This window comes from Ochlerotatus camptorhynchus, unplaced genomic scaffold (assembly GCF_037179485.1).
Source record: "Ochlerotatus camptorhynchus isolate MF236.1 unplaced genomic scaffold, CSIRO-AGI_Acam_v1.1 ptg000093l, whole genome shotgun sequence".
NCBI lineage: Eukaryota > Metazoa > Arthropoda > Insecta > Diptera > Culicidae > Ochlerotatus > Ochlerotatus camptorhynchus.
The window spans coordinates 955,608-979,161 of NW_027040583.1; the positions used below are offsets into that span (position 1 = coordinate 955,608).

General features: G+C 37.3%; 3 protein-coding genes across 4 annotated transcripts in view; 1 reads left to right on the forward strand and 2 right to left on the reverse strand.

The window, feature by feature from the left end:
• Positions 1-403: 403 nt before the first annotated feature.
• On the reverse strand, positions 404-3,842 carry LOC135698651 (GPALPP motifs-containing protein 1). Of its 2 annotated transcripts, none has more exons than XM_065218712.1 (3): positions 3,738-3,842; positions 1,006-2,240; positions 404-933 (listed from the first exon to the last, which is right to left on the reverse strand). In XM_065218712.1, the coding sequence occupies exons 2-3, from the start codon at positions 2,230-2,232 to the stop codon at positions 778-780; spliced, it is 1,383 nt and encodes a 460-aa protein (XP_065074784.1). In that variant the 5' UTR covers positions 2,233-2,240; positions 3,738-3,842; the 3' UTR covers positions 404-777. The 2 variants fall into 2 exon arrangements, with proteins under 2 accessions (XP_065074784.1, XP_065074785.1); XM_065218713.1 differs by lacking the exon at positions 3,738-3,842 and adding an exon at positions 2,335-2,456.
• LOC135698673 (phosphatidate cytidylyltransferase, mitochondrial) lies at positions 2,452-3,462 on the reverse strand. Its single transcript, XM_065218751.1, has one exon. The coding sequence runs from the start codon at positions 3,460-3,462 to the stop codon at positions 2,452-2,454; it is 1,011 nt and encodes a 336-aa protein (XP_065074823.1).
• Positions 3,843-8,800: 4,958 nt separating the features above from the next.
• LOC135698674 (uncharacterized) overlaps positions 8,801-23,554 on the forward strand; it is a 51,396-nt gene continuing 36,642 nt past the window's right edge. The window contains exon 1 of the mRNA XM_065218752.1: positions 8,801-9,197. The gene's annotated coding sequence lies outside the window, so the exon portion shown is untranslated. The remainder of the gene's footprint in view (positions 9,198-23,554) is intronic.

Consider the following 23,554-nt stretch of genomic DNA (forward strand, 5'->3'; position numbering starts at 1 on the left):
CCATTTGATTTGCACGGAGAGTCGCCTCACCCGAGGTGACAATTGTCACTTCACAAGTGACAGCGTGTCACCTCACCTCACACGCCGCGCAGAATAGGCCAAGTTGTTTCCAGTTTGGTTTAGTGGTTGGCAAGAAACACGCCTCTCAAATTTTATAACACACAAACACACACACTCACAGGCATTTTCTGATCTCGTGGAGCCGAGTCCAATGGCGCATGAAACTTAGCCCTCCGCGCATGTGGAAAAGCTCAAAGAACACTAATTTGAAAGACGGCGATCCCAGTGGGGACGTAATGAAGCCAAAAGAAGAAAGAAGACTCTGTTGATCAATTTGACCAGATGAACGGTAAGTATGATCAACTCAACGTTACTCATAGTAGGTTTTCTCAAAATAGAAGTGCTACTCATTGAAGCTTGTATGAAATTTTACTCTGTTTCTCAATGTCGTAGGTACCTACTACTAATAATAGTATGGATAAGTTGCCAATCATCAAATATGTAAAAAGGGGCATCAGATATTTAATCATAGCGGTTCCAAGGTGAACATATGGTATTGTTATAAACACAACGATTAAAAAATGATGCACCTCCATTCAACTTGGACAACTCGATAACTGATTCTTAACTATCTTATACTAGCGGAAATGTTTGCAATAAGAAAACACTTAATTTTATACAGCTAAAATGAACATAAAGTTTGCCGATTACGATTGGTTAATTAGTAATCAGTCGATCGTGTGGTATAGTGGTAGCAACCGTCCTCTGCTCACTGGCCTATAAATACTTGGATGCCCCGCTTGAAAACCGCGTATCCAAAAGCTGTGCCTTTTTGACGATGGCTTTCTTCTGGGCCTCATCGAATCGATTGGCTTGCAGATCAACGTTGCGATCGAACGGTCGGCGAGTGGGTTCGTCGGATTCGGCCTTCTCCTGGAATATAGAATTCAAAGTAAAACACAATTGATCAGTGATGAATCACCTGAAGCGCATGCGAACGGGTACCTTTTCCTTTTTCTGATGCAATTCGAGTAGGGATTTGTCACGTTTATGCTTTTTCTTGTGTCGTTTGATCATTTCCTCCTGCTGTTTGTCTCGTTCGGCTGCTGTTCTGCGTTCTTCTTCTAGTTCGCGATCACGAGTCATATCTTTCGACGAATGACCGGTAGTCTTTTTACGTTCTCGATCGGACGGTGTATCAGTCCACACGGAACGATCGCCAATTTCTTGCTTTTCACGCGTTCGAAATTGTCTAGCTCCTAGGCCCATATCACTTACCTTTCGTATGTCGGGCAATTCTATCATCCAATCCTCTCGAGATTTTACACCGGCAGCTTTTGAATCGTACCGATCAGCGTCGAACTGCCGCAGTTTCAGTTCAAGAGCCCGTTGTTCTAGCTCTAGTTGAGATCGTGAACTGGAGGCACCCGGCATGGGACCGATGAAATCGTCATCTTCCTCTGCACCTGATGGTTCTTCTTCCGAAAACGGTGAAAGCTCCGATTCGGAGCTTTCGTTTACCTTTGTCGTTAGCTTCAAATTAGCTGGCAGTGTAGGACCGATTACGCGTGCATTATTATCTTCTTCCTGATTACTCATGATCAGATGAGGTGGAAGAGCGGGTCCAATTGTGTCAGTCATCTCTTCAGTAGCTAGATTTGTATCATCTTTTGCTTGCTGATGCAGCACAGGGGGAGGGACTGGGCCAAAATAATTCACTGGGGCTTCATCTTTTTCAACAGCTTCTTCCTGGGAAGATAGAGAAGACACAGAAATGTCCAAAATTTTCCCAGATTCTATTTTGGATGGTTCCACTCCAGACGAGCTACATGGCTTTGAATATGGTTTGGAAGATTCCCGGCTATTGTTTCTATTTTCCACACTTGATTTTTCCCGCTCTTGTTTTCCGCGCGGAGATTGCTTCGACCTCGATCGAGATCTACTTCTGCTGCGATGCCTTCGTCGGTCTCTTTCTCTGCGTTTTCGGCGGTCTCTGCTTCGACTGCGACTTCTGCTCCTGCTGCGATGGCTGTATTTTCGGTCCACGCTACTTCTCCGCTTGTCTCGGCCCCGATCACGGTCTCGGTCACGACTCCGTCTGTTAGTGGAACTAGTCGAGCGACTGGATTTGGACGACGATGAATGTTTCTCGATCCTTTCCGGTTTGTAACGGGTCGATGTCGTTTTGAAGCGTATCCCTGAATCAGAATCCGACGTATCTGAATCGGACATTTCTAATCCTGAAAAAAATAATAACATCAATTAACGTAAGTTTTCGAATGGATTTAGCAAAAATTTAAGCTTGCTTAAAGTAAGTCTGGATGTGATATATACCATTCAAACAAATGTTTTGCTCTCTACTATCGGTTTATTCTAACTGCAACAATACCAGCACAAAAGATGACTAGTGTTTGGTTCAAATTAAATGCCAAGTGAGACGTCCTGGTTATTTCACATGTTGAAAGTTTTCAAAGCCTTTGTCCAGCTGTATTTAATAGATTTGGTCACACCTGCCGACGGTATATTCTTTATCGACTGTTTCACGCTACTCTGCCACACAATAGCACGAAGACTCTGGGATACTAATTCTCGGTAGTTTGAAGATTTAGAAACGGCTGTCAGTATATCTTCCGTGTCCTGTCTATAGCGCCCTTTAGTCTGTTTGTACACAATCCGACGAACTGGCCACTTCGGTAGATGATTTAGATGATATAGAACGGTTTTCTCTGATTGATCCTGAATGCAAACGGAATTATCGCTGTTCTCCAACGGTAGACTAAGAACATGTTGGAGCTGAGACAGAGTCGGTGCGTAAAGATTACGGAAGCCTTCCAACTGCGGTCGTACGATGTTGTTGACTTTGTCCTTATTTTCACCAAAAATCATCCGAAAGTCTCCAGCGTAGCTCAGATTAGATATTTCCCGGAAAAGTTCAAACTCGGTGAACTTTTCAGGTAGCATAAGTAACGCTGCGTGAACCGCTGCTCGTAGGTTACTGTTGATGGCATTCTGTATTTTGGAACCGCTAGCAGTTCGAATTATTTCCACAGGCTTATGGAGCCTTCCTGCTAAATATAAATTCGACCAGGTGTTTAAATCATCTAAAAGATCCTTTGTACAAACAACTCCGTACTTTATGATGACGTCCTCCTCCGGAATTGGTATCAACGTATTGAAAAACACCTTGGCCCCAAACGATTCCTGATATTTGGCAATAAAATTGCTACCCAAATGTTTCAATCCGGAATAATGCTCGGGATTCCGTTCCAGATTACTAGCGTGCCATCTGTGAGCATTATCGACAGTGTAGATCAAGTCAATCATGTTCTTCTTTTTCTGGGACGCATCATACCCTAGCTGCTGCTTTACACCGGATCCATAAGCGAAGCAGAATGTAACATTTGGGGGAAACCGAGATAAAATCCGATAGAACATCGGAGCTGTGTTGCCCTTGGAAAGCATCTCACTAGTAAGCTTATTTTTCACTTTTATTCATCACTACAGTTAGAAAACTCTTCCTGAATACTTCGGCGACGCAATCAACACAAAACTTTACTGAGTTTATCAATTTTCTATCGGAATATTGATCACCGTATAATATACACGCGTTCCATAGCGAGCGGCGCCGTCAGAAAATCGAACTGTCAAAAGTTACAATCCGCTGTGACAAAATAATGCAGATGATATAACCAAATAAAAGACTGTCGCAGTTTCCAGTAACTGTTTTATCTACTTACCGAGTTCACGACTGCCTTATTTTATGTTGTAGGCCCAATTTAAAAAATATTTTTCACCTTTAGGAAGCTTTTCCAATAGCAAATACAAAAATGGTAACGAACCCAAAGCGCAAAATGTTTTGTTTAGGACGTTTTGAGGTTACATCGAGTTAGCTGTCAAAGCGATTATATCGGAATCGACGAAAAGAATAAAATTAAACAACACGAGGGGTGCACCATTGCTAGCTCAAGATAAATGAAGACGGTGAGAATTGCATTTAAACAATACACTAAAATTTGAAAATAAATTGTTGAACTAACTAAATTGGGTTGTTTAACTTCGAAAAATACACCAATTTTTATACATCATGTGATAGAGTTTCGCTTTCTGAGCACAATGATATTTCTATCAATCCCACAGACATTCATCTCGATTTCTAAATCAAGATTTAAATTTTTGATCGTTGACAGCTCGCTCCCATACGAAGTCCCACCAAGGGGCGCTAAAATGGTGTTTTTTGCTAATGTAATCGTACCTATTTAAAATAGTTCCAGTGTACCAGTAGTAGTTGATGAAATTTTGGATTTCGGTTCCATTTTTAATGCAGATAACGAATATGTATTTACCTCAATACCCGATAAAACTATCGTTGTGCTCAAGAAACGATGCTTTACCACACGGATAGAAATCTCCTTATACCTTTTGGAAAATTTCTATTGCTGATTATTCATAAAATGTATAAGTCAACTAATAAGCAGGCGCCTTGCAAAACGTTAATGAAGATCATGTGTCAAATGAAATGTATAAGCGGTCACACATACCTTTTATGCATCCTTTGAAGACCCATGTGGTTTGTCTTATGGAATGTATAAGGCTGATGTTTTGGCAAAAATGTATAAGTGAAACACATGAATAAAATAATTGATTTTCGTTTCGTGCAGATGATGTATAGAAATCGGTATATTTTTCGAAGGCAAACAACCCAATTCGCTGGTTGGACTTTTAACAACAATCAATACGAAACTAACAATTTTAAATTGGCTCACCACTTTAGTAGCCTATTGGTCCCAAGCAAACGATTAACGTACCCTATTCTAGTTGAAATTCTATTACTACACTACACGGAACCGAATTTTGTTCATTCAAATCAAAAATATAAATGTTCATTCTATAAACATATGATTAATTCAAAATAAATTAAAAACATGTTTGCAACAAAAATATATATGTTTGAATTAAAGTCAAAAGCATGTTTATTTCAACAATATAGAATTTGGGTAAACGATTTTTAGCGTGCCCTGCCTTTTTTTTCCTTCTTGTTTTCATTCGGAAAAAATGCCCCAATCAACTGAAAACGGCCCGCAACAAAACCGAAATCATGGATTCGGAAACCCACCTAGGTAAGTGTCTTAATAAAGTTCCGGCTCGATAAAACCGGAGGAACCCCAGCGGTATCGACGTCGCTCTCTCGTTTCTGATGCCGATCCTTTATCATCCTCCTCCACAACTGACGTTGAAAGAAAAACGAAAATCCTAAATAGATTTTGAATCTATTCCGGATCCTCCAATCCCCCCTCCTTGAACACCGAACGTAGAAAGAGACCGGCCTGAGGACCAGCGTTAGAAACGATAAAACGACGCTGATATCACAAAGTTTCACTGGTTTTACTGAACTGAAACTTCCGGACACTCACCCCGACGGGTCCCCGCATCTCGGACCAGGACCCAACATCCACAGCTTACCCATAATCGCACCCGAAAAAGAGCAGAAGCTTAGATGCAGATCGTTTTTTCATCTCTTTGCAATCCATTTTTTTGCTTTATCCTGCTAATATAATTTAAAATTAAGTATGTTTCTTTCAAACATATAAGAAGCATGTTTAAAATAAACATATTTATTTTTGTTCACATACTTGTCAAACCAAACAAAAATATTCACGTTTATTTTCAACACGAATATTTTTAAAATAAACGTAACATTATTGTTGTTTTAAACATTAATATCACATGACTTCAAACATGGAATACGTTTGAAATAAACCTTGTTTATTTTTGTGGCCAGAACAAACTGAGTTTACGTTTAAATTTACCTCAAATATTTTTGGTTCAACGATAAATTTTTCTGCGTGTATGTTTGTTTTGATTAGCTATGAAAGTTTGACAGATAACATCAGGGGTGTGTGGATTCATGCAGAACATGCAGGGGTGAGTGAAATAGCTTGGGACTGCTTGGGACCGTTGTTCTGGTACTGAGTGAGCCAAAAATAATAATGATTTTCTTCGGGACCCAGTGGTCTTAGAGTTACCTCTATGCTTTTAATACTTGGGCTGCTTTTTGTCTAGATTTAAGAGGAAGAGGTGACAATTGGCATATTCCTCTTTTATTTCTATCTCTATCTTTATCTATCTCGATCTCTATCTTACGCACATGAAATCGGCCAATCAGGAGTTGGTTCACGTTTGACAGAAAAGTGGTTCATTTTCGCCCCCGTATTGTCACCTCTTCTCTTAGGTATAGATAACAAATTTCTATGGTTTTGACAGATGGGATCGCTGCACATTTGAATCTGCCGTTATGAATTCTCGATCAAGAGTTAAGTTTAAGTTTCATGTCGGTTTGTCGGTGGTTGGGCCACTTGGGCCATGACCCAAATAAAAAGCAACTGGATGTTAAAATCTCATGTCAAATTGGATTTGACAATCGAACATAAATCCATTCAAGGGGTGGTCATATCATAGAGAAAAATCCGAAGGTAACTCTAAGACCAGAAAGTCCCGAAGAAACGTGCTCAACTTTTTGGCTCAGCTCTGGTACCATAGAGGTAACTCTAGTACCAGAGCTGAACCAAAAAGTTGAACACGTTTCTTCGGGACCGACTAGTCTTAGAGTTACCTCTATGCAAGTGAGTCAATTTAAAATCCTTAGTTTCCACCGGTTGATATATGTGCGTATATGCACGGAGTGTCCTTCATATTAACGGTTGAAAACGATATGTTCAAAGTGGTTTGGAATATGAAGGCCACTATAATAATCATACCTTACCTTACTTACTGTCCGAAGAAGTCTTCTCCACTTTACTCGATCTATGCCCACACGTCACCACCTCGTACTCTACGAAGGGTCCATACTTGGTCGATCCACTCGCTTTCGAGAACCATTTTCACTGGGTCGTCATCCGGCATTCTTACGACGTGGCAGCCCACCTTAGTTTGCAGTGTGACCCAAAAAAGTTGAAAAGGGCCTTGATACTGATAAAAAAAATATTTGTGATCATTTAGGGGAAATGGATGTGATTTCGGCCTAAATGCCTCTAATTTGGGCCCATACATAAATTCAGCAATCGACTATATTTTCAATAGCAACTAAAAATATCCATTAGTACCGTCCCAATGACGCGTTCATCTAGATAAAATGGATAAACAGCAGATTTTTAGCGATGGGCCCAATCTTAGATCCATCACGGAACCGAATTTTGTTCATTCAAATCAAAAATATAAATGTTCATTCTATAAACATATGATTAATTCAAAATAAATTAAAAACATGTTTGCAACAAAAATATATATGTTTGAATTAAAGTCAAAAGCATGTTTATTTCAACAATATAGAATTTGGGTAAACGATTTTTAGCGTGCCCTGCCTTTTTTTTCCTTCTTGTTTTCATTCGGAAAAAATGCCCCAATCAACTGAAAACGGCCCGCAACAAAACCGAAATCATGGATTCGGAAACCCACCTAGGTAAGTGTCTTAATAAAGTTCCGGCTCGATAAAACCGGAGGAACCCCAGCGGTATCGACGTCGCTCTCTCGTTTCTGATGCCGATCCTTTATCATCCTCCTCCACAACTGACGTTGAAAGAAAAACGAAAATCCTAAATAGATTTTGAATCTATTCCGGATCCTCCAATCCCCCCTCCTTGAACACCGAACGTAGAAAGAGACCGGCCTGAGGACCAGCGTTAGAAACGATAAAACGACGCTGATATCACAAAGTTTCACTGGTTTTACTGAACTGAAACTTCCGGACACTCACCCCGACGGGTCCCCGCATCTCGGACCAGGACCCAACATCCACAGCTTACCCATAATCGCACCCGAAAAAGAGCAGAAGCTTAGATGCAGATCGTTTTTTCATCTCTTTGCAATCCATTTTTTTGCTTTATCCTGCTAATATAATTTAAAATTAAGTATGTTTCTTTCAAACATATAAGAAGCATGTTTAAAATAAACATATTTATTTTTGTTCACATACTTGTCAAACCAAACAAAAATATTCACGTTTATTTTCAACACGAATATTTTTAAAATAAACGTAACATTATTGTTGTTTTAAACATTAATATCACATGACTTCAAACATGGAATACGTTTGAAATAAACCTTGTTTATTTTTGTGGCCAGAACAAACTGAGTTTACGTTTAAATTTACCTCAAATATTTTTGGTTCAACGATAAATTTTTCTGCGTGATAGGCCAACATTAGAGCCATTTCCCCTATTATTATATAATTTCTACAATCTTTCCTGATGTCACAGATAATGTGTCAAGTCTTTAACGATGACGGAGTTTGAGGATTTACATTAATCTTTAACAAATATGTAAATCAATTTATTTTAAATCAGATGTTTGAGTTTTTTCACATTTGAAGCTCGATGCTTGTTTGCGACATAGCGAATTTTTTTTTAAATGTCTCATATAAGCAGTACAAATGCAGCTAATGGCATTTTGTCCTAGTATTTATACGATCGTTTTTTCTTCCCATTTCAGTGTAGACATTTTTTCACTCCAGTCTACAATAGTGCACCCCAGCTTACGATGCAATGCACGATCGTTTATTTCAACAATAACTCTACAGCTTCCTTTTTCCATTCCATCTCATCCAAAGCCGTGCACGATGGGTTAGTAAGAATCTGTATATAACGGTTGTACATAGATCGGTGGAAATGCATTTTTCACACACGAGCCATCATCCGTTTTCCTTTTCTTCTGTCTGTGCTCTCCTCGCGCTTCGAGTTGGAAAAGCTATGAAGATGAGGTGCGTTTCTGCGTGAGCGTGTCTCCTAGCTTTTCCTCGAGGATTAGTTTTCACTTTCGATTCGTAGACGCAACATCGGTCCCTGGCGTCTCGGGTTGTGCCGGTTTTATTTATATCAAAATGTAGTGCTCTGTCGTCCAACGGGATATAGAGGAATTTGATGTCGCGAAAATATTCCTCTGGTATTCAGTGATGTTGCATTCGATAAATATTTATTCGACTATTTATTGCGTGATTGTTTTGTTTAGAATATTGTAAATATATTAAGTTTAACGTAAATCAGCAATTTATAAGTGTAGGAAATATTAACGAACCGTTGGAATAAAATGCAACCGATTGAAGTGCTGGAACGAGGCGAAATGCAACGAGAATAAGTTGGAATACGTGCAAAAACATCCTATAATATCGAAGGTGCTGTTGAAAATTTAACAAGGAGTACGTAAAGGTCAGTTGATGTAAAAAAAAAAAAGGTTGAGCTGTGTTAAACTTCACTTTGGTTAATTAATCACATTAGTAATGTTTCATGTTACTTTGCGCTATTCGTGCGTGAAATACTGCCGAGAATGATGATTTAAGGAAGCATGCTGGCAAAGCAGATTTACAATTTTTATCATTAGTCTCTGCATAAGTTACATTACTAACAATGAAAACACGTGGAGTTGGTTTCAGAAGAGCTTAGCGCTTGTGCTCATTTATTACGTAATACCAGCATTCCAGTTCGTTTTTACTGTCACAAATATTTTCTTTTTGAAAGTGCAAAAATATGGCAGGTATTACAACTTGTTCTGTCTATGTGTGTCGTTATCTCATGAATTATGTTGCATGATTGCATCATTTTGTTGAACGAGTTTGAATAATTATAGTGTCAAGCATTGTACAGTTTTATCTTCTATGTGTTATTTTTCATAAATTCTTGAGTAAAATTCAAAATGTTTAAAATTTATTTGTAATGCAACGAATTCCGAACGGATCATTAACTCATATCCGCTTAGCGTTCTAAAAATAGGATACATGCGCCAAACCCCCAGCGTCCTATAAATAGGATAGTACTTCTACGGTTCATATTTTGATATTGATACAAGATAAATTGTTCATGTCATCGGTAAAGTTGTTCAGTGGACTTGTGCTTCAGCTATGATGGACATTGTGCTTGGGAATTTAGTCGCTAGGGGGTGCTAATACTTTTATGATTCTAAAAATATAGAATGAATCTATTTTTGGCAAAGAGGTTAACTTTTATGATAAATTTTGATGGATGTCATTTTGGTTTCTCACATGATAAATCTCATGAGTTAATAAACTCTGTTTTACATAATATCTCTTAAACGGCCGATGAGAGTAACTGAACATTAAATTGAATCTAAATCAACTCATAATTCCAAGAAGTGGGGGTTTTTCCCCCTGTTCGGGAGCTAACACCAGTAAATTGTTCTATTATAGTATATCCCGTGTCCTTAGTTTAATGCATGTCGTATTACTACATCACTATTGAGAAATGATGAAGTATTCGATTTTTTTTACAGTTGTCATTCTTGCATTTATCGCAAGGATCCAACTCTAATTGAAAGGTCCCGCTATTTATACCCTTCGGAGTGTTGCAATACCCTCCAAAGGTACGCCCCTTTGTCAGTCAAAATTGGATTTCATAGCAACAAAATTAAACAATGACATCGATAATGACCATGCATCAGAACCCTAGTCTTAACCACTTCAAACTAGCGAACAACGAATAGAAGATTAGGAATCACATAGATGAAGACTAACTAACTCATTTTTTCCTTGTTTAAAGATCATCCTCGGTTTTGTCTTGTCACTATCAACAAGGCATAAAAAGTAACAAGGACTAAGATGTGTTCCTTTGATTACTGAAAAATCCTGTTCCCCTAGTTTGAAGTAGTCGGGACTAGGAATCGGTGGTAGATCTTACATCCCGTAACGTACCACAAACAGGTGATCTACCCACGTTACGGGGTAAGAAGTGGGGTTACTCAGTGGACTCATAAATCAGGAAAACGAATGAAATATAATCATGGACATGCATTCTTTTTCATACATTCGAGCCGATTTTTGAGGAAAATCGAGAAAATTTTACTAATCTACACAGTAATCACACATGTTACAATTTTGAATCCAATTCGATTCAAATTTGAGTTGCTCTCAGTTGAGTCCTTTCAGTTTGCTGATAGTTTAGTTCAAAAATGTGTAGCACTAGGTTGTACTACAATCAACTTTCCTATTCTCGATAAGAGAAAAACGCGTTTTTTTTTTTTTTTTTTTTTTTTTTTTTTTTTTTTTTTTTTTTAACTCTTTATTTGTTCCAAATTCAAAATAAATTACATTTCATTTTAACCTAGGTGCTCCAGTTACTGCAGTAACTTACCAGCCTTAATTGTTATGATATATATCTAAGTGTTTTTACATTGTTCATGTCTTGGCAATTCAGTATTTTAAACAGGTTTTTTAACCTGCATGTCAGTATAACAATTGATATCTTAAAACTAAACACTAAAACTAAATCTTATCTAAGTATAAAGGGAATTAATCGTTGCAATTGAGGATTGCAACGATTTTTGCCTGAAATTATTAATTATTTTGTTGGACATTTGTGCTAAAGTCTCAACATTCGAAATTCTATGTACTTCGGTTGTACTGTACCAGGGAGGCAACTTCAAAATCATTTTCAGAATTTTGTTCTGAATCCTTTGAAGTGCTTTTTTCCTGGTAGTGCAACAACTAGACCATATTGGCACAGCGTAAAGCATGGCCGGTCTAAAAACTTGTTTAAATATTAGAAGTTTATTCGTCAGGCAAAGTTTGGATTTCCTGTTTATAAGAGGATACAAACATTTAATATATTTGTTACATTTGGCTTGAATGCCCTCAATGTGATCTTTAAAAGTTAATTTTTGGTCAAGTATTAATCCAAGATATTTCACTTGGTTTGACCAGGAAATTGGAACTCCGTTCATAGTGACTATGTGACTACTACTAGGTTTCAAAAACGAAGCTCTAGGCTTATGTGGAAATATTATAAGTTGAGTTTTGGAAGCGTTGGGAGAAATCTTCCATTTTTGTAAATAAGAAGAGAAAATATCTAAACTTTTCTGCAGTCTGCTGCAAATAACACGAAGACTTCTTCCTTTAGCGGAAATGCCTGTGTCATCAGCGAACAAAGATTTGTGGCAACCCTGAGGCAAATCAGGGAGGTCCGAAGTGAAAATGTTATACAATATAGGCCCAAGAATGCTACCCTGAGGAACTCCTGCCCTAACAGGTAGTCGATTAGATTTGGAATTTTGATAATTTACTTGAAGAGTTCTGTCAGTTAAATAATTTTGAACTAATTTCATAATATAAAGTGGAAAATTAAACTTTTTCAATTTAGCAATCAAACCTTCATGCCAAACACTGTCGAATGCTTTTTCTATGTCTAGAAGAGCAACTCCAGTTGAGTGGCCTTCAGATTTGTTTGAACGAATTAAATTGTTAACTCTTAAGAGTTGATGAGTAGTTGAATGCCCATGGCGAAATCCAAACTGCTCATCTGCAAAAATTGAGTTCGTATTGATGTGAAGCATCATTCTATTCAAAATTATCTTTTCAAAAAGTTTACTTATTGAAGAAAGCAAACTTATTGGACGGTAGCTAGAAGCTTCAGCTGGATTTTTATCCGGCTTCAAAATTGGAACAACTTTTGCATTTTTCCATTTATCAGGAAAGTATGCCAAATGGAAACATCTGTTAAATAATTTTACCAAGAAAGACAAGGTACTCTCTGGGAGTTTTTTGATGAGGATATAGAAAATTCCATCATCACCTGGAGCTTTCATATTTTGAAAATTTTTAGTTATAGACCTTACTTCGTCCAAATCAGTCCCCCAGGAATCATCCAAAATATTTTCCCGAGAGAAAATATTCAGAAAATCCCGAGCAACCTGATTCTCAATAGGACTAGTAAGACCCAAACTGAAATTATGGGAACTCTCGAATTGCTTAGCAAGTTTCTGAGCTTTTTCCAAATTTGTGATCAAAATTTTACCACCTTCTTTAAGCGCTGGAATAGGCTTTTGAGGTTTTTTCAAAATTTTTGTGAGTTTCCAAAAGGGTTTGGAACTCGGGTCTAATTTAGAAATATTATTTTCAAAAGTTTTGTTCCTCAGGGCAGAGAATCGCTTTTTAATTTGTTTTTGCAAATCCCGCCAGATAACTTTCATGGCAGGATCGCGTGTTCTTTGATATTGTCTCCTACGGACATTTTTAAGACGGATCAAGAGCTGAAGATCATCGTCTATTATAATTGAATCGAATTTAACCTCGCATTTTGGTACTGAGGCAGCTCTTGCTTCAACTATAGAAGTAGTCAGAGATTCAAGAGCATAATTAATTTCATCTTTGGTTTGCAAAGGAATGTTTGGATCGAAGTTATATTCCATAAATGTTCGATACTGCTCCCAATCAGATCTATGGTAATTGAAAGTAGAGCTGTTGGGATTACAAATTATTTCTTGGGATATTTCAAAAGTTACTGGAAGGTGATCAGAACCGAAGTCAGCATGGGTAACCAATTGGCTACAAAGTTGACATGAATCAGTTAAGACCAAATCAATAGTGGAGGGATTTCTTGCAGAAGAAAAGCATGTTGGGCTGTTTGGATATTGAATAGTGTAATAACCTGCAGAACAATCATCAAACAGAATATTACCATTGGAATTGCTTTGAGCATTATTCCATGAGCGGTGTTTTGCATTAAAATCACCAATAATGAAGAATTTAGACCTATGACGGGTAAGTTTCTGGAGGTCACCCTTGAGAAAATTCTTTTGCTGGCCTACGCATTGGAATGGCAAATAGGCAGCTATAAACGTAAGTTGTCCAAATTTTGTTTCAACAGAAACTCCCAAAGTTTCAAAAACTTTGGTTTCAAATGAAGAAAGTATTTTATGTTTGATTCGTCTATGAATAATGATGGCAACGCCACCACAGGGTCCATCAAGACGATCATTTCTATAAATCAAGTAATTTGCGTCCTTTTTAACCTTATGGTCAGGTTTAAGGAACGTTTCAGTTATAACGGCAATATGCACGTTATGAACTCTTAAAAAGTTAAATAGCTCGTCTTCATTATCTTTAAGAGATCGAGCATTCCAATTTACAATATTTAATGCTTTAAAATCCATTACTGAATTTTAAAGTCATGACAATATTATTTGCAAATTTTACTCCAGTTTGAATAGCATCAAACATGGAGTTAGATTTAAGCATATCAGAAATCATGTCAATTAATGAATTCTGTAAAAATTCCATTTTGGGGGCAGTAATGCTTCCTAAGTCAAAATTGTCAAAATTTCCATTAGAACGTTGGTTAGTATTTTGATTTCTACCCGCTGCAATAGCAGCATAGGTAGCTCCATTAACTCGCTGAACATTGTTAGCAGCGAGGGGAGTAGGTACAGATGAAACATTTGAAGCAGGGGTGATATTTGTACCTACGGGTACGAATGTAGAATTTGTTCCTCGCTGACCGTTGTTAACAGCAGAGGAATTTGTACCTGTTCGGAAACGTGGAGCGTTTCCTACCTGTCGGTTAGAACGAGATTGTAGGATCGCTTTGCGAGTCTTACATTCCCAAAAATTGGATTTGTGGTTTTCACCACAATTTGAACATTTAAATTTCTTAGGATCTTCCTTCACAGGACAGTCGTCCTTTGCGTGAGAGGAATCACCACAATTCATGCATTTAGCTGGCATGTAGCAATTTTTAGTTCCGTGACCCCATCCCTGGCACTTACGGCACTGGGTGAGGTTTTGGAAATTTCCTCCAGTCTTCCTGAAGTGTTCCCACTTCACTCGGACATGGAGCATAAGGCTAGCTTTTTCTAAGGCCTTAAGGTTGTTTAGTTCACTAGACTTGAAGTGAACTAAATAAAAATCATTAGAAATCCCGTTGCGCGAATCGCCAGGACGGGATTTCATTTTCATTTTGATTACTTGGAGTGGCACAACTCCAAGTAATTTTGCCAGTTCATCTTTGATCTGATCCAGGGATTCACCACTGGGCAGTCCTTTCATGACAACCTTGAACACACGTTCAGTTTTGGTGTCGTAAGTAAAAAATTTGTGCTTCTTCTCAGTAAGATACTTGAGAAGACATTTAAATCCGTCCAAGGTTTCAGCCAATACACGGCATTCACCCCGACGTCCAATTTGTAGTGAAAACTTAACTTTCACGAAATTCAAAAGTTCCATGCGAAGAGCATGGAAATCGGTAGTGGTTATCACAATAGGGGGAATCTTTTCCTTCTTGGCATTAAGCCGGGAAAGTTTACTAGAATTTTTCTTGGATGATGGATCATTCTCATCATCCGTGAGCAAATCAAATTGATTACTCAAATTAATTTCTTCAGAAGGGGGGTCAAGAGTTTGCCCCTTTCTTTTGCGTTTAGGCGCCATGGCGGCAGTAAATGTTTTATCCAAATCGACTTCCAAGCAGATTACTATAAGAATCTGAAGGATCGAAGAGGAATTTTCCAAATCGATATCCAAGAAGGATTACCTCGGGTAGGGTCCAAACAAGGATCGAAGAGGAATAAGAGGAGTTGAACAAGGTAGAAAATTTTTACAGGTTGAGCACTGAAAAGTGCTGTTTAAATTTGTTGTAGCTTTAGGTAGTAGTAACACTTCCTTAAGCAAAAAGCAAATAGATCCGCACGGCAAGAGAGCACGATGCGGACTGTGAGAGAAAAACGCGTTTAAGTTAGCTTCGTACCATTGCTTCTTATGTAATGGGACAATCCGTTCTACTGTTTTTCTAAACTTTTTCAGTTTCTGTTGTTGAGTTCATCCAGTATTATGAAAATGTGGGTTATTAGCTACCATTTCCTTGAGCATGAGCATGATTAACCGCCCACGGTTGCTACTCTGTTATTGCCAGATCAGCTGTACTTACACAGAGAACCAATAGACGATGCTTGGGACTAGCAATCATCCTCAATGTGTAAAAACTTGTGCTCTCAGACTAGACAATATCAGCGCCGGACGCGCTCGAACGCAGGTCAAGAAAGGAATGGGTAGGATATGTTGACGTGACACTCGCTTTGATGGAAGCCGAGAAATCTTCTACACTTCCATGAGGAATCACTGGGATTTTGGATAAGAGGGTAGGGTTTGCAGCAGGGTTCGTTTTGGTAAACGATAAGCTGAATTGACGTCCTAACAAAAGGGAGGGGTTACTGTATAAATAAATAAAAAGGAATGATCTCACTCCAATAACCAAGTGGAGCTGCACCAACAGCAACCGGTCTCTTCGTGGACTTTTTTCGACCCATCGCAGGTATCTTCTTAAAACACAGACGTCAAAATTCTGGATCCATCTCGTCGATATATAATTAATAAAATATAACAAAATACAAACAACCTCGATTTTAGTCACTCAATTTCTCTCAACTCAAGCTATATATGAATATTTTAATTGCATGGTATGATTGAACTCAACTTTGCCCATTTAATAAATTCACAATTTAAGTAAAGAATCAATTTGCTAAATAATCGAGGTTATTTGAGCATACAAGAGTTATAAAAACAAGTATCCATTAATAATTCTGCAAAGGTAAAAAAATTTAAAAACATTGGCCTAATGTATGATGATATTCAATTGATTCTCTGGGTAATCCAAATTCTGAAAACCATAGATCATATTATATTATAATAAAATAAAATGTTAATAACAATGATTTGCTATTTGCTGGTCCTTCAGGATCTGCAGGACAACTATTTTCTGTAAATAAAAATTATAGTTATAATGATATAAGGCGATTTTAAATATGTGAAATAAAAATAATTTAGTAATCATGCAATATATAGAAAATAATGAATAAGAAATAAACAAGTATTACAAAATACGAATATGGAATGAGCGTTAAATAATTCCATGGTGCATAATATAGTGTTTGTGTCAATTTCAATAAAATATTAAAAGTTGAAATCAGTTAAATGTACTGATGTTAACTAAAATCGAGTTTATTCGTATTTTGTAATACTTGTTTATTTCTTATTCATTATTTTCTATATATTGCATGATTACTAAATTATTTTTATTTTACATATTTAAAATCCCATTATATCATTATAACTATAATTTTAAAAAATATTGGTAAACTTTAAGAATGAATCAATAGTCAGAAAAATCGAGGTTATTTGGACAGTTAGCAGTTTTCATGCACTTGTTATCATGCATTACAATGTTTTTGTATTTTCCTGAACGAAGGCTGAAAAAAGTGAACCATTATAATATTATTCGAAAAATGTTCCATAATCGAAGAACTGAAAATAAACTTAAAGATTTAAATCAGTAAATCCAGCCTAAACGGAGGACTCGCGAACACAATAATGTGGGTTATTAGCTACCATTTCCATAGATAAACTCAGTTTTGATAAAAACGCAGACTTGCTTACAATAAAGAGGGATTCACCATCGCAGGATGTTAGTGGAGACCGCATGAACGGAGAATGTGATAAATATACCCAGCTGCGGTCAAATGCAATAAAATGCTGACCGAAAATGTTGACGTTGATTCTACACTCAACCAAAACATCATCCTGACATTGAATGATTATTGCCTCACTCAAGCCCTACAACCAACAATCAATACGAAACTAACGATTTTTAATTGGCTCACTACTTGACTAGCCTATTGGTCCCAAGCAAACGATTAACGTACCCCATTCTTGTCGAAATTCTACTACTACACAATGTTTGTTTTGATTCGCTATGAAAGTTTGACAGATAAAATGAGGGGTTAGTGGATGTTTCGAGGGGTGAATCGATTAGCTTGGGTTCGAAGAGAGTACCAGAGCTGAGCCAAAAAGTTGAGCACGTTATTTCGGGACCTACTAGTCTTATACGCTGTCCAGACTGGAGAGTTATAACATGTTATAACGGTTGTCAAATAATTGCAACACAGAAACCACCATCAAGATAGCGCTATAACATGTTATAACTCTGTAGTCTGAACGTACTATTAGAGTTACCTCTATGCTATAACTATTATCAGATGGTTTTGAGATGATCGTCATTCGATTTATCATCTGTTGGAATATGAACAAATCAAATGACAATGATCCTTATAATGAATGATTTTAGATCGATTTGCGAAAACCAAAGTAGACATAAATCAAACATAAAATCATAGGATAATCGTATTATTTTCAACTAATTATAACAAGAAATTATATGACCGAATTTCGGATGAAAATCAGGTGCACAACATCAATTCATATTTTACAATTTAGTTATGAATATATTATTTACAAGTTGTGATCTAAACTAAGCTGGGTCCTTGTGAGACGAATGATGATGGAGAGGTAGGGGCAACTGAAGGGCAAAGATGTTGTTAGGGGCTGTTCATAAACTACGTAGACAGTTTATGGCGAGGGTTGCTATTATCCACAGACCTTTCAAATTTTTTTTTTGTATGGACAATTGTCTACGCAGGGGAGGGGGGGGGTTCAAGAATCCCAAAAAAACCATCTACGTAGTTAATGAACAGCCCCTTATACAGCTGATATGTTGACTTCATAGACCTCTCAGGAGTTGTCAACGATGTCATTACAGGAGCGATTGATCTGGCTCTTGGGAAACGTATCCGTAGGTTTCTATGTGGCCTGGGAAATATTGGGAAAACTTCATAATCTCATCGTGCAGGCGTATCTGGAAGGAAACTTATCTTCTGGCCTCGTTAGTAAATTGGACGACCACGACTATCTGGATGATCTAGTAGCGCTGACAGTTCTGAATGCTGACATTTTTGGACATTAAATGTATGTGGATTAGCATAATGATAAGAATACTTACATCTGAAATTTGCACTCAAGCTTTCACATAACGTGTGTTGCCATTTTTCATCGGTTATAAAAGATTTTATAGTTGAAATCAAATGATTTTAGTTATGGGACTATCGCAAATGATATTCCATTCGTTTCCATACTGAATGTTTTTCATTATATCTAACATATTGATTGCTAACGGAATACATACAAACACATGTAAATACTCATTAGACTGATGCAAAATTTGACTTTTTCGCTCCACAGTGCTTAAATAGTTTCAAATCGGGTCCTGATTAGCCTCCCAAAGTTACAACTCATTTGGTTAGAAACAGACTTCGCACAAGCCATTTGAAGTTTACATGTAAATTACTATGGGAAACCTCAACTTTTTGTTCATTGCCTTCTAGTCTTTTTCCATATTGAGCTGCGAAACAGTTCGATAGCCATCCTTATAGAAAATTTTCTCAGCTACAACTTTGCTGAAGATCGTTTCTATGTAAAACGAGACAGGAAAAAGTTATTAATTATTTAAGAGATTGGTAAACTTATGACATGATCAAGCAGCTGCTCTGTAGGCAACACTGTATTTTGCAGTGTGACATAGTAGCCTTGATTTTTATGTCCTATTCAACGCCCCAGAAACACCAATGTTGCCTGCTGAGCAGTTGATTGAGCATGATCATAAGACATCAGCGCATTGAACCATTGATAACTTTCGATCCTTGCATTTAATCAAAAAGTGGTCTTCAGCAATGTTGTAGCTGGAAGAATTTCCTACAAGCACAGTTGAAAGTTTTTGAAGCAGACCGATATGGTGAATTATTAGATAGACATGAACAAAAATCTTGGTTTTACCATAGTAATTCCCATACAAATTTCAAATGGTTTGTGCTCTCAGTTTCTCACCAAATGGGTTCAAATTTTGAGAGGTTAGTCAGGATCCGATTTGGAATCGTTTAAGTACTGTGGAGCGAAAATTTCAAATTTTGCATCACTCTAATACTCATTCACCAATCAAAAGAGCATCACATGTTTCTGAATAGCAAATCATCCGACTGATTTTATCATACGGTTTTCAGAAACATTGAAATTGGATGCAACTGAATGATGTTTCATTCTATAAATGGTGGGTGATTTGGTTCAGTGTACGACAACGACAAAAAAAAAGATAAAAAATCATTGCATCGTCTGCAAAGTCAACTTATATCATTGGTTGCGGAGGATGATAGGAAATGCAACTAACATTCATTGTAATATATTTTTGGTTTGCGTGTAAGGGGCGATTCAAATACGACAGCCACAAGTTTTTCGTTTTGTTTTCCCCTAACCCATGTGTCACGTTTTCTCATATCTTTTACACACACTGTCACAAATTCTAGGATCCCCTCCCCACCCTCAAGAGTGGACGTCATAATTGAATTGCTCCTAGTTATAGTTCTTACTTCATCCAAATCAGTTCCCAAGAAAACATTCAAATAATCCCGAGTAAAATGATTCTCAATAGGACTAGTTAGATCCAAACTGAAATTAAGGGCACTCTCAAATTGGTTAGCAAGCTACTGAGCTTTTTTCGTATTTGTGAATAAAATTAAAATTAAGCACCAACTCATGATCCTGGATTGCTGGCCCCTTCTGTTTACATCTGCTCTATTCTTGATTACATATTTTGATCATATGAGATAAGTAAATGAAGCTCATCTTGAGTGACTTCTCTTGAAGTCAAATAATCTTTACGGCCATATAAACGTACCTAGCACTTGTGCTATTTTTAGCAACAAGTCGTGCAAGTACTGAAACAAAGTTTTATAAGTGATTCAGTTTTATAAGTCATCAGCTCATCAGAATTTATTAGGTGTTGTAAAACGGCTTTACAATGATTGAATAAATGCTTAACAAAACATATCTGGAAGCACTGTTCTAATAAGAGTTGCTGAGATAACTTGTATAAGTTTCAGTACAACCTGCTTGTCAGCAACTTTTAGTAAGAGATGAACTAGCCTTCGGCTAAAAATCTCTCAAATAAAGATTAAAAAAGCAACTTTTAGTGCAATTGAATAATGTGTGCAGTAGACTGATGCAAAATTTGGCATTTACGCTCCACAATGCTTAAACGGTTCCAAATCGGGTCCTGATTAGCTTTCAAAATTTGAACTCATTTGGTAAGAAATTGACTTGGCACAAACCATTTAAAGTTTATATGGAAAATCCAAACTTTTTGTTCATTGTCTTCTAATATTTTTCCATATTGCACTGTTAAAAAGTTCTAAAGCTATTATTATGGAAAATTTTCTCAGCTAGAACTTTGTAAAATATAGTTTTTAGGCCAATAATTAATTAAAATACACACTTAGAAAAATTCATGTACATTTAGGTGCTCTGCAACTGAGATATACGAGCGTCAATTTTGACATAAAATTGAGTCATATATATAATATAATAGTCGCGAAATTCAGCTCAATCAAACATATTTTTCGTCCAGTAACGAACTTTTCAGTCTCGGGGCACTTAGGCTGTGAACCATTTGTCGAGTTAAATTTAACTCGTGGTTAAAAGTGACATTTCGAAAGTTATTCTTGATGTTCAAAAATCCCTGTGCTGTCGATCGACAGGTTTTCGAGAAGAACTCAGCCACGGTTGCCAACATTTAACTTCTTGTCTGTCAGAAATAACCACGCTCGGATAGCAGGGTTAATCGATAACTTTCCATCTGTCAAATTTTAACAAAAAATTAAAATAGTTCACCAAATGGTTCAGAGCCTAAGTGTGTAGTTATTTTTTTGTTTAAGTGATTGAGCAGCTTATTTGTGGGCAACACTGTATTTCGTAGAGTGACATAGTAGCCATGATTTTTGTGCTCTATTCTACGCACCAGAAACACAAATGTTGCCTGCTCAACTGTTCAGCATAATCATAAGACATCAGTGGATTGAATCATTAATCATTTTTGATGCTTACATTCTATTGAGAAGTGGTTTCAACAAAGTTGTAGCTGAGAAAAATTCCTGCTAGAACAATTATCATTTTATAAAGCAAAGCTATATGGCGAATTGTTAGATGGTTATTATTCGTACATTTGTTTTCCCATAGTAATTGCCATATAAACTTCAAATGGTTTGTGCCATGTCAGTTTCTTCAAATTTTGCATCAGTCTAGTGGGCAATAATAGTTATTGAAACTGTTTTTCATGATCGTTTTAAACTCAATACATATTGTTGCATTAAAAAAGTTTTTTTTTAGTATAATGCTTTTATTCCACTTTCTATTAAGCTCTTGTTAACCGATTTAACTGAGGTGCTATACAAGTTATCGTGGGTATTATTAAGCATATAGTTAAACCGAACGCAAACAATCATTCAATAGCGCTCCATGCCATTTATAAAACTTTTAACCAAATGGCAATACAACTACATTCTTGTTCTAGTCTGGAAGATATTATTCAACGTTTGATCAACTCATGTGTTTTATAAGTGCTCTCTATTGTTTGTTGGGGTCGCAGTAGGAACGTAATAAAGTCAAAGAAGCAGATCTTCAGTGGGTCGCCAAATTGAGCATACACTTGAAAGGAATTTTTTTTTTAACACTCTAAATATATAGATTGTTGAAATATTGGTTGGTGGTTGAACAACTGTTTATTGATTTATTGGTATAGTTTTGGACTTTATTGGCAGAGCGCCGATATGGTGATTGACTCATTTTAGTAAAACGGTCGGTTTAAACTTTTTTCGTAGTGAAAAGATTTCAGTAACATTAGTGGCATATGACTTCAAATGAGAAAAAATTTCTAAAAGTTTGGTTCTTGTTATTTCAAGAAAATGTGTTTTTTTTTTTGTAAAAAGGCGTTTTTTTAAAGCTCTAACTTCGCACACACTCTACCAAATAAGCCTAATAGACCAATATCGATAACCGATAAATGTTCGATGATCCAGCAGTAAAAATTCAGACAGCTATCTTTTAAAATTGTGGTCGAACAGATGTTTTTCTAAAATTTAAGGTCATCTGTACGCTCAACTTTGATATACACTGTATGTTATCTTTGGGTTGTAGAGGAATATTAGAATTGAAGTTACTTACCTTACCCGTCAAGCTAAAGCCTGGGTGCCCTTTGCTGCTGTACACAAAAGTCGTCTCCATCCCACTCAATCAATGGCTGCACGTCGCCAGCTTCGCAGTCTGCGAAGGCTCCGCAGGTCGCCTTCCACCTAGTCGTTCCAACTTACCCGCGCGCGCATTTTCATCTCGTTTCAGTCGGTTTGTTATCACGAATCATGTTCACCGGGCTTCACCGTAGTCGCCCGATTTTTGCAGTGTGAACGATGGGTAGTTCTCCCAGAAGGTGGTGCAATTATCGACACCTTTCGTTCAAAACATCAAGGGCACGTTGGTCCTCCACGAGCATTATATATGTCGTAGAGGACTACCGGCCTAATCAGCGATTTGTAGATAGTGTAGAACTTCGTGGTGCGGTGAACTTTATTCGACCAGAGCCTCGTTCGGAGTTTATAGTAAGCACGATTCCCTGCCATAATGTGTCTTTGGATTTATCTGCTGGTGTCATTATCGGCAGTCACCAGTGAGCCCAGATACACGAACTCGTCTATCACATTTCAACACCGTCAATCTGTACTCGTGGTGGAAGGCTATCATTATCTCTTATTGACCCTCTTCCTCTCATGTGTTTTGTATTCGATACATTATTGACGAGTTCAATCCGGTTGGCTTCAGCTTTTAGTCTGATGTACGTTTCCATCATGGTTTCATAGATTCGTGTCATGATGTCAATGTCATCGGCGTAGCCAAGAAGCTGGATAGAGTTCCTGAAAATCGTACCACTTGTGGCTATCCCCACTCTTCGGATCACACCTTCCAAAGCGATATTAAACACAAGACACGAAAGCCAGTCCCCTTGCCGTAAACCTCTTCGAGATTCCAAAGGAAACTGAGTATAAGTTCAAGTAATAGGAACCTTCCTGAATGTTC